The following is an 11,654-nucleotide window of genomic DNA, read 5'->3' on the forward strand; positions in this document are numbered from 1 at the left end:
TATAGCCGGCATTGCAAGGTGTTTACGTGCCAGATATGCTAAACGTTCATATGCCCCTTCATGCTTCTGCCACTATTCCAGAGGACATGCTTCCATGCTGATGATGCTTGTTAAAAAAATAATGCCTTAATTAAATTTGTGACTGGGAGAATTGTATGTCTCCTGTTCTGTTTTACCTGGGTTCTGCCATTGGCTGAAGTAGGACTGAGTGTACTTTTAGGCTCTAAAGTTTTACATTGTTTTATTTTTGAATGCAGTTATTTTTTGTACATAATTCTACATTTGTAAGTTCAACTTTCATTATAAAGAGATTGCACTACAGAACTTGTATTAGGTGAATTTATTTTGTTTTTTACAGTGCGAATATTTGTAACAAAAAATAAATATAAAGTGAGCACTGTACACTGTTTTCTGTGTTGTAACTGAAATCAATATATTTTAAAATGTAGAAAACATCAAAAAATATTGTTTAACAGTGCAATTAATCACAACTAATTTTTTTAATCACATGATTAATTGTGATTTTTTTAATTGTGTGATTAATCTCAAATCATTTTTTTAATCTCTTGACAGTCCTAATTTCTAGTAGAAATGCCGATAAACCTGTTACTATAGCAGTGAGTGCCTCAATATTATAAAATATCAAGTGGATTCATAGTATATTAAAATCCATCTGTCCAGACCTACTGTAGCATTTTCCAACACCTGCTGAAAGATTTATGGAGGAAATAAAGTAAGCAAAAGAGCAGGAAACTAAACAAAGAAAGAAAAAAGACTGAAGATAAGCAAAATAAGATTAATAAAGAGAAAACTACCTTATTTTCCTACTTATGAAAAGGCTTAAATTAAAAGGATTTGTACAGTTAAAGTTCTACTAGTATAAAAGGCACATATCTCCTCATTATTCTGTAAATATTAATCAGGAAATTGAAGTTATAGGGACAAGTTTTTACATTTCTCCAATTTCAGACCTATTTGAGAACGTTTGCTCACCTAAGGTCATTTCTCCAGAGTCTTGCTACCATGAACACATTATAATTCATCCTGCAGATGCATACACAGCAAACAGTATCAAGTCTCTTTGGTTATAATTTAATGTCAGATGATACTGTATCTTTCCTTTTTTACATCCTCTCTCTCTCTCACACACACACATACACACACACAGTAGAGACATTCTTATTGTAAAATTGAACTGTGCAAATTCAGTATCATAAGAAATAAAAGCTAATTTCATCTGTATAGTCTATCAAAACATGCAACCATTTTTGTAAGTACAAACACCTTCTGACCTTTAAGTTACTTGTTTTGTAGTGATTCTCTACAATTTCTAAAGTTGGAATGTTGGATACAGTTTTGAGCCTTTGTCTTTGGTGAATAATTTAAATAGAACTATGGGCTAATTGACAGATTTCCCTGCCAGATGCCTTTACAGAAAAAATTAAATGGACCAGAAAAATGACTGGTGGAAGCATGTTTTACAAACTGGTTTTCAAACTCAGCGTAGCTTCCTCATTCTAAAATATATTCTTCAACAGTTTATCACCAAAGAGTTTTTCATTAAAACAAATAACGTAAATAAAATAAACAAGGAGAGCGGCACAAATTAAAACTCTGAATGTGGATGGGAAAAGTGAATTACGCTAATTAGTCTGGCTGCCTTACTTGCACATAAACTTTAATGGTTCTTGTTTTATCTTTATCTGTGAGAAAAATCAGAACAATAATCATAAATAAATTAATCTAGTTTATCTCAGTCACTACTAATTCCTCATCTTTGCTCTGTTGTAATTATAAACTGCATAAATGAGTAGCTTTTAAATAGCCTTGTCATGTACTTTGTTAAATATTGATTAGCAGATACTGTGTATCTCCTCTGATGGAAAGGCATAGGAACATACTGCTCTTAGGCTATTTCACATTCAGGCTACAATGAACATTCACCTGGCATGTTTGGCATTAAAAGAATGTCATTTTCTTGAGAAGGTATTTTTCAGGTTATGCTTTTTATTTTTAACAAGGTTTATTTTTATCCAGATCTGTTTTGAAGCTCTGTTAAGCAATATATCTGAGTAACATCAACCTCGTCTTAAGTAAATTACTAAAGCGATGTGTCTTGGTGATTGCCAATTACCTCACTTGGATTTATAATGCATATTCCCCAATCAGGACCAATCTTACTTTCTTGAACAGTTAGGGGGCTTGATCCTTTTCCCGTCTATGTCAATGGCAAAATTCCCATTTATGTCAATGAGAACAGGATTGGACCCTCAACAAGTTACTGTGCCATGAATTTACATATTCAGCCCTGATGAAAATCATGAATAGAGTTTGGAAGTAATCATTGAAGCATTTAAGCAGTGTTGTTGTTTTTTAAGAGGAGCCCTCTATCTTATTTAAGCACTGTGTTAAATTTAGTACAGTGTTTAAATGAAAGATGAACTTTCATGATGTAGTTTTGCATATGGCATATTTCATGTGGTCTGGTGGATTGTGTTCTCTAGGAACTCCTGGGTTCTGAATCCAGCTTTCCAACAGACACATTCTGTGGTCTTGGAAGACAAGTCACTGTCTTTGGTTGTTTCCATATATGTTAAAAACCACAGTGTGGTTTGTCAATGTATCTGACAGGTGTGTTGAGACAACCAGTAAGTTAATATATCTACAGTAAACTAATATCTACAGTGCTTTGAAAAAGGTACCATATAGTAAATATTATGGAATATTATTTATTTAGTCGTAGTAGTTTTATTCCTTTTAATCATGGTACAGTCAGTAAGGATTTATAAAAATATTCATCAAGATGATTTCAAGGGGTAAAAAAAAAAGTTTGTCACCATTTTATGATATTCAAAACACAGTATAATTGTCACATCGATTTAAAAGATAGAGTATTACACCTTGATGCCTTGTATTTGCAATAAGTGTTTTCTCTCTGAAATTTATAACATTTCTTATCACTTGAAGATTATGAATGCATATTTTAAGGAGGCTCTAATTTTTAAATGTGTTTGAAAAACAATATATTCTAAAATTATTTTTCCAGCATGTTTGTAAATTTCATAAAAACGAAAGCTATTTCTCTGTATTAATATATCCTTTTAAAACACTTTTTATGAAAATTAAGTGAAACTAAGTAATATATAACAATTACAAGAGCCCACATTTAGGGCTGCTGACATATGCAGGATTTCTCTTGTCCCTGATTTTGAGAACTTCTAAATGTTAAAGCTAATCTCCACTTCCATTTTTTAAAAATTACCTTTCTTGTCCTTGTAAAGATAGCATTGCAAATGGAACTGATCATTCAGGAAGAAAGTTTGTCAAGATGTTTTTTCCTACAGGATTCATATTTATTCACAACGCCCACTCCAGCTATAATGGGTTGCTCCCTGGGACCCATGAAACAGTTCACTCAGTTTTTAGGGAGACTTTCCCATATCAGTGTAGGTGACAATAATATATTTTGAATAAGATAGGATATTGGTTAAATATAAAGTTTGGTCTCATGTAATAACATATCACTTGACAATTGAGTGAACATTTCTAAAAACTTTCTGTATAGTCTTCAATAAAAAAGCAAAAACAGAAGGCCATCTCCTTAGATTGCATACATTAATTATGCCAGTTTATATCATACTGGGATGTGGTCCAGCAAATCTAGAGATTTTTGATGACAAGGTTAAAACGGCTAATTTCTCAGAATTACATATGACCCTAATTTAATTTTGTGACTGTGACTAGTGTAGGGTGACCAGAAATCCCAATTTTATAGGACAGTCCCAATTTTTGGGTCTTTTTCTTCTATAGGCTCCTATTACCCCCACCCTCATCCCAATTTTTCACACTTGCTGTCTGGTCACCCTATTCAGATTACACATCTTAATTTTTGTTGTGAACTATGTAGTTTTCTCTGTTTAAAAGAGATTCCTACTCTATAGTGCTAATCTATTAATTACAGTTAACAACACAGCTGTCAGACAAGCAGAATGAAATGAAATGACAAAGATTTTGGTAGTACTGTGACAACTATCCAACAATTACATGACTGCATGTGACAGAGCACATTTTCAAAGATATTCTGATGCTTTCTCTGTTGTATTGCTAATTATCAGCTTTGCTTATGCTGTGTCAGATTTATAACATTGCTTGTTTTACAACCTCCTTTTTCCATTTTACGAAACAAGATTCCTTAAAGCAAGTGATACCTTAAGCTACCAGGAAGCAGATGAGGCCAAAACAACTGCAAGCCATGTTAGGTCTAGGTCTGGGCACCTGAACAGAAATCAGGGAGCCTGTCTCTCTTGGACTCTCCATAACACCCACTAATGGGCTCATGCAGCCTGGGGGAGGGAGGAAGCTGCCTGATTGAAATGCAGAGGGGACAAGAGCGGGACCTGAGGTGGGATCAGGGAGAGTATACTGGGATTAGGAGCTTGGTGGAGTGAGTTGGAAACAGGTAGTAGTTGGGCATGGAGACTGGGTCTGGCTGGGTGAGAAGACTAGGATTGGAACAAAGAGCCAAGGCTAGGAAAGAGACAGGACCGAGACAAGTTGGAGGGGATGATGCAGAAAGGGTCATGCTTAGCAGGAACATGTTGAAGAGTTTGTACCCACTTAAGCAGAGGTCCCCAATCTGTGGGGCCCACCCCTGTACAAGGGCATGGAGGAACGTTTTGGGGGCTGCAGCTGGGGCCCGGGCCAGCCCCCATAGTGGACGGAGAGAGGGCATCACCCAGCTCTGCTCCTGCACCCGTCTGTGGCTCGAGTCTCAGCCCTCTTACCCCGTCCACATCTTTCCCCTCCGCCTGACTTGGGAGGGGGTGTACAGGGTAAGGGCGGGCATGAGGTTAAAAATTTGGCCACCGCTGCACTAAAGCACCAAAGTTCCCAAATCTCACCATTCCTCTATTACCAAATAGCTATGAAAACTATTGGCAAAGTGTCCCATCGCCCTCTAGTTCTGGTCCACAAAGACGATTACAACCTACTACTACTATCAGTTACGCTATTCACTCAAGAAGCACAAGTTCATGTGGTGAATCTAAAATTTGAACCCTGCTAATGACCCATGTGGATATCAATATGTTCCCATGTGAAGGAATGTCTTTTCAGTTTCCTTTTTTAAAAACCTAGGAAATGATACCCAAAAAAAAACCCCTGTGTTAAATGAGCATTATTAAGGTTGCAAGGTCAAGCACTCAGAAGTTAGGAAATGCCAGAATTAAGGTTGTCTGTGCCTTATGTGTATGTATCATGATAGAATCTTTAATTACATGAGGCTATATTATGTTTTCCACAGGGCACAGAATGGATAGTGCTCACTGCATGAACAGCTATTCATTATTTTTTTAACTTGTTGTTCAATGCCTTATGTACTGCACACTATTCAAACAGTGCTCTGAAGGCAGAATTGCTAATTTTCTCATGTGCTTTCTATGGCAGTCATCACTATAGGGAAGCTGAATACTTCACAAATGTTAGTTAATTTATTACCCAACACCCACATGAGATAAGTGGGTATTATTTCCATTTTATAGATGGAGAGCGGAGGCATAGGGGGATTAAGGTAAAAATAATCCATTGATTTTGGGTACCCTATTTGAGATACCTAAGACCTGCTTTTTCACTGTACATAGTATCATATAGCACTCTTATCTATTCAAAGCTCCCATTGACTTCAGTTTCACCTGTGAGTGCTCAACACTTCTGCAAATCACACTCCAGGGTCTTAAATTAGCTGCCCAGAAAATGAGAGAGTCACTATTAGTGACCACATATGAAAAGCTTGTTTAAGTAACTTAATGAGCATCACATGTAAACTGTTTGGTGCAGGGGGGGATAGAATCTAGTTCTCCAGGCTAGTATTCAGCTTCTTTAACCACGAGACCATCTTGTTTCTTCGTGCAATCCTCTGCCTCATTTGCTATCCACCTTCCAACGAGTGCAACACATGAAGCCAGGGCCCTACAGACAACAGTTCCCTTAACTACACAGTCCTGATTCGTTGTCTCTCAAGTCGTACAGGATTGTCCTAACTACTGACAGGAGACAAATCTGAAAGTTTGCAGCAAATACATAAATAAACACACAATTTTATTTTTTTTAAAGGGAAGAAAGGGGTAGATACATTATTAATGATTATGATTGGAGAAGTGACCTACTGCCTGTCAGAGACTTCTTCATAATGTGCCAGGGAAGGTGAATAGTTGATCAGTCTATATTATTGGGAGAAATTCCTTTCCAGCCCAGACATTCTGATTAGCCATGGCTCTGGCCATGTAAGCAAGGGCAATTATACAACATCCTGTACTGAAAGATCATGCGAAGGTTAACACGGATGTATTTTGGCTGACCAAAATAGATGTGTGGGAAACCATGTTCTTTCTGGTCACTGGATTATGGAACAAGAAGAAAACCAGTTCCCCCAGTGACCCCTTATCCCCAAAAAAGTGGAGTCAACTGCCAATCCTTGTAAACCATTGGGATTTAATCTTATCCATGATGGATTTCACATACTCCAACCACAGCTGTTCAGTTGGCCAACAGAACATTTGAAATGTCTTGTGATGCCATGTGGCCACAGTAATACATAATTCCCATAGTGGTAGGAATCCATATTTTAGCAAAATATTTGTATATGTTTTAGTTATTATTTCAAAGTATTGTTGGAAGTGGGGGGGAGGGATAGCTCAGTGGTTTGAGCATTGGCCTGCTAAACCCAGGGTTGTGAGTTCAATCCTTGAGGGGGCCACTTAGGGATCTGGGGCAAAAATTGGTCCTGCTAGTGAAGGCAGGGAGCTGGACTCAATGACATTTCAAAGTCCCTTCCAGTTCTAGGAGATTGGTATATCTCCAATTATTACCTTTAACCTATTTTAATCTGTTAAAAAAATTCAAACTGAATGCTGAAGTAAACTGAACTAATGTAATCTTTCAAAAAAATCCCCAGAGTTGTGGCTATTAAGTAAATACTTCAGAAGTGAATTGTTTTTGTCAGTGTATAAATAAGGGAGCAGTTAAAAAAATGCAAAAAGCCAGATTTTACCAGATTTTATTTTGCTGTGTGCGCTTTACTTTAGGTAAAGGCCAGCTGGATGGAATTTTAATCTCCAACATTTCAGGTGGCTCAGTACTGGGCAGTTCTTTGCACCATCCTGAACCTGGGTTACTAAATTAAATTCTGAAAGTGAATGTGCAGCATAGTCAGTAAGTTACAATAATGGTAGTGCACCGTGTTTCACCCTGAAAACATAGAAGTTACGGTAAGATGAAGTAAAGTGGGTTAAAGATAACAAAATAAGTATTTATTTTATAACCTTCTAAGAAATGAGTATAGGATTGATATGCCAGAATGTTCAGAACTAGCATATTGATGGTTGAAGTGACCTGGGTAAGAAGTGTTAGTAACTGTAACTAGATCCTTGATTCAAATCAAAAGGTCCATGGAATGTACAATACTTGTCTGGAATTTTAAGAGAGCTAAAGGTGGAAGACACGGTGGGTGGAAATTGGAAAGAATTCTCAGTACTTACATGATGCTGCATTCAGTTGGAATTTGCAACTGTGGAACCAGAAAGTGTGAATAAAATAACTGGGGAAATAAATTAAATTGCTATTTATATTAAGCAAATTTACTGTAATTTGATAAAACTAGATTGGAGGAAGGATAGTCCTGTAAGGGCAACAGATTGGGACTCTGGGGATTGGAGTTTAGTTTCTATTTCTGCCAGTGACTTTCAGTCTGACCTTGGGCATTAGATCCCAGTACTTCAGTCCCCCATCTGTAAAATGTGGATAAGTATTCCTTTCCCCTCACTCTTTGGCTGCTTTGTCTATTTAGTTTTGTGGGTGTTTGCTATTGTGTGTTTGCCTAGCATGTTTGATGCATGAATGGAGGCCTAGGCATTACCACAGTACAAATAATAATAACAAACTGTTAACTTGTCAGGGTAGGAACGATACAACATGTAGGGATAGCACTTAACACAATGGGGTATCAGCGTTGGTTGGGGTTTCAAGGCACTACACGTATACAAATAAATAATAACAAGCTCACTATATTACAGTTCTATTTTAAGACCATTCATCTTCCTATTTCTTTTTTGTTGTTTCTCCCCAGGAGTTGCTGATTTTTTTACAGAATTTGCCCACAATGCACTGGGGAAATGAAGATATCAGTGTTCTCCTAGCAGAAGCCTACAGACTGAAGTTTGCATTCGCAGATGCCCCCAATCATTACAAGAAATGAGTATAAAGAACCAGGAATTTTAAACCAGCTCGTTCTGGAGTATTATGGCTTTCATTATTCTGGTTAGCACTTGCACATAATTACTAATCATTGCATTTAAATAAAGAATTCTGTGAGCATGTACAAAATGAGACTGGAATACCAAAGAGTTGGACAGACCAGGATATTGAACATTATATTAACATAAAGGTGAACGTTCTTGCTCAACATATAAAAGCAACATAAGTTCAATTAAGTTTCATAGTATTTCATTTTTCTTACTTTGATAATTATTGGAAGTATGTATGAATATGGAATGCATTTTACATTCATCTCTGCCTAGTGATTGTCATGTGTCCATGAGCCTTAAAATCTGTTATGGGAATGATTGTGAGCTTGTAAAATTATTCCTATCTAAGCAATACTAGTCTCTGATACCTTTGCCTGCTTATATTTGTCTGTGATAGGAATGATTCCCCTTGGTAGAAAACAAGGACACATCATGGGTATGAAGGTGAATTTGGAACAGTAGAGCTCACAAGTGTTTTTATTTTATTTTTTATTTTGAACCTGAGAGAACATTTAAATTGTATTTTGTGTTGATACAGAGACCCAAAATATGAAAATTCTACTATAATAACACAACATAAGGAATCTGAATAAGTGGCACAATTTGCACATTTTCTAGACGTCATTAAGGTTGTCCTGAGAGCTCTCTCAGACCCTGTGCACCACTGTAACCACATGTTAAGGGTTTAAGTGGCGCTTAAGGATACGTGTCAGCATTAGATGAAATTCTCCCATTAGCCTTATATTTTGGAGTATTCTAAAACACACTGAATACATTAAGAAATATGCTTTTTCTGTCATGGTAAACAAATTCATAACTATAAAGTTTTAAAAGACCTGAATGTTTGTCAGCATGAAAGTTCACTTGGAAGGATTTTATATTCAATGGCTTAATTTACAATGCAAAATGTTTTAAATGTCAGTTTTTGCCTTATAATCCATTTCTAAAATGTTAGAAAAGGAAAAAAAGTAATAGTTGTGTCCTTCACTTATTTGTTGAATAACTTGCTTGATGATTTGTTCGCTCATTGTGATGCAGGGGAAGAGCAAAGGTTGTTCCTATTAACAAGCAGCCCGAATCCCCCCTTTAAACATTAGAAAAATAAAAATCTCCCCAAACTTTCTACAGTTAATGTTCCTTCATGTAATCACAGGGTTCTGAATGAATTTTTACAGTCCCTTAATTTACTATACTGTAAATGGAATATTTATTTTCAGGGAATCTTATCAAATGGGAGTTCTGCCTGAAGCTGAGAACTGCAAGGGGCACGATCTATTAGGAACTCAGAGTTGTTTTACTTTAACACACTTCCAGAGTGTTCATGGCACAAGTGTAGAATTAGCAATGCATTTTTAAGTTACGTGAATAAAAGATCTTCAGGAGGGCTTTTTCTTAAGATATTAATAATAATGAATTATTTGCAATCTCTTACAAAATATTATCCACTAAGTTGGCTTGTTTCTTTTTCTTTTGGGAGTTGACATTAGCTAAATAACCTGTTTTGTGGGCCATGGTTTTTTACAGTGTTTTGACTAATTTAATAGCAGAATCAAGGTAAATGAGGAATCAGTTTGTGCTATTATATGGGATTTGTCTTTTAAAATGGCATGAAATTACTGATGGAGGGGAAGGAGGTGAAGGAACTAACTTAAACAATTCATAAACTGATGTTTGGCATCTAGGGCATGATTCTGTTCCATTGAAGTCAATGGGAGTCAGTCGAAGCAGGATCAGGCTTCCTGGATTACTGTATTTGTGCCTAAAGTACATAGTCTATGTATGTGTCCATCTTAAATATCAGTGTAGTCCCAACATTTTTGTTTATCTTTAATGGTCTAGTCACTGTGTGTCTAGAATTAACCTTAAGTTGACAAAGAATGTCATATTGTGCCTAACCGAATATCTACCAATAACAGAATACACAAAGCCTGAAACTTTTATGTGACCATTTGTGGTGGTGATGTCTATAAAACATGAATAAAAATAATCCGTTAATAGAGATTCAAATTATTGTAACTAATTCAGAACAGAGAAGGCACCCAGCAGTAAGCATATAATGTTTTGTGAGATTTGTATAGTTAACTTTTTTTATCAAGACATTATTTAGGTGAAATATACAGAACGTGAAAAGTCGACCCAAAGCTGTTTGCTGTGTTAGATGCTAATATGTAACATTTATAAAGCTTGGTATGTATTTTTAAAGTTTCCTTCACAAGTTACACTGATGTTGACTGCTACGTCTTCCAAATTCCAGTGGTAAATATCACTTTCTTTAAAGGAAATGCTGTCATGCCCCCAAAAGAGGCTACATTTGCTGTTGTGTCCATGTCAGAATTTAAAGATTGTACTTATGCACATTGTTTAATGAGGGTGCTGGGGAGTTTCCTAATTTACTGATTATATAGAGAGGATATTTTAGAGTACATAGGAGGCCAACATATTTTTATGTAAAATCTCTCCAAATTTATAATACCGTAAAACTTAACAGAAAAACATTTCACTTTATAAAAGTAATTATCCTTATGTTTTCATAAATATGCATCTCAGGCAAAGTGTCATTCCAACCAAACTGTTACCTAAAGAGAACAAATAATTTTCTCTGTCATTTTTACATCCATAGACCTATTTTTCAAAATCAAGAATCAGAATATTAAAATTGGTTTGTAATTTGTATTTTCTTATGGGTCAAAGATTTTAAACATATAGGAGGCATCTTGACACATCATTAGTGAGTCCAATCTGTAATTTAATAAAATTGATATGAAAACACTGAATGCTGTGTTGTCTAAAATGCAGTGTCTTATAGGATTTTTGTAATAAAAATGTACAATATAGAGAAACAGCTTTATGGCTTCAGTATTCACATAGGAGTGTAAATAACAAATTAATCAACTATGTAAATATAATACTTGGGAGAACATAAGATTCTCAGCTTGAACTCTTATGTACATCTCTAATACATTATAACAAATCATGTTACAATGTTATTTGGCTTATTTTCTTATGGAAAAATCCATGAATTTGTATTTAACTTCAGAACTATAAAATAAAATATAAGTACACAAAGTTCAGTTGTATTTTTTGACAAACAGAGAGATCATAGTTTCAACAGAAACTGCCTTTAAAAACTGTAAAATTAATGAAAGATAATGCGATAAATACATATTTCTAAAGTAATACGTTATTTAGCATGGAAAGCACTTTGTAAATCAGAGATATTCGGAATTGTATCATTTTTATAGTAGTAATACACTCTCAACCCTGTATCACAAACCACTAAACTTAATGGGCCAAGTTCTACTCTCATTTATATTTCTGTGACTCCCTGCCTTGCAGACTTTACAAGCTAATAAG

The 11,654-nt window shown here is 35.6% G+C and overlaps 1 protein-coding gene across 5 annotated transcripts in view; it reads left to right on the forward strand.

The window, feature by feature from the left end:
* The window catches only part of TBC1D22A (TBC1 domain family member 22A), a 409,891-nt gene extending 398,822 nt beyond the window's left edge, over nt 1-11,069 (forward strand). For all 5 annotated transcript variants that reach the window (XM_044995243.1, XM_044995223.1, XM_044995230.1 and 2 more), the window contains exon 13: nt 8,123-11,069. In XM_044995243.1, coding sequence (XP_044851178.1) covers nt 8,123-8,251 — 129 coding nt within the window. In that variant the 3' untranslated portion in view covers nt 8,252-11,069. The remainder of the gene's footprint in view (nt 1-8,122) is intronic.
* The last annotated feature ends 585 nt before the right edge of the window (nt 11,070-11,654 follow it).

The sequence above is a fragment of the Mauremys mutica genome, chromosome 1 (genome assembly GCF_020497125.1).
Source record: "Mauremys mutica isolate MM-2020 ecotype Southern chromosome 1, ASM2049712v1, whole genome shotgun sequence".
In the NCBI taxonomy this organism is placed as follows: domain Eukaryota; kingdom Metazoa; phylum Chordata; order Testudines; family Geoemydidae; genus Mauremys; species Mauremys mutica.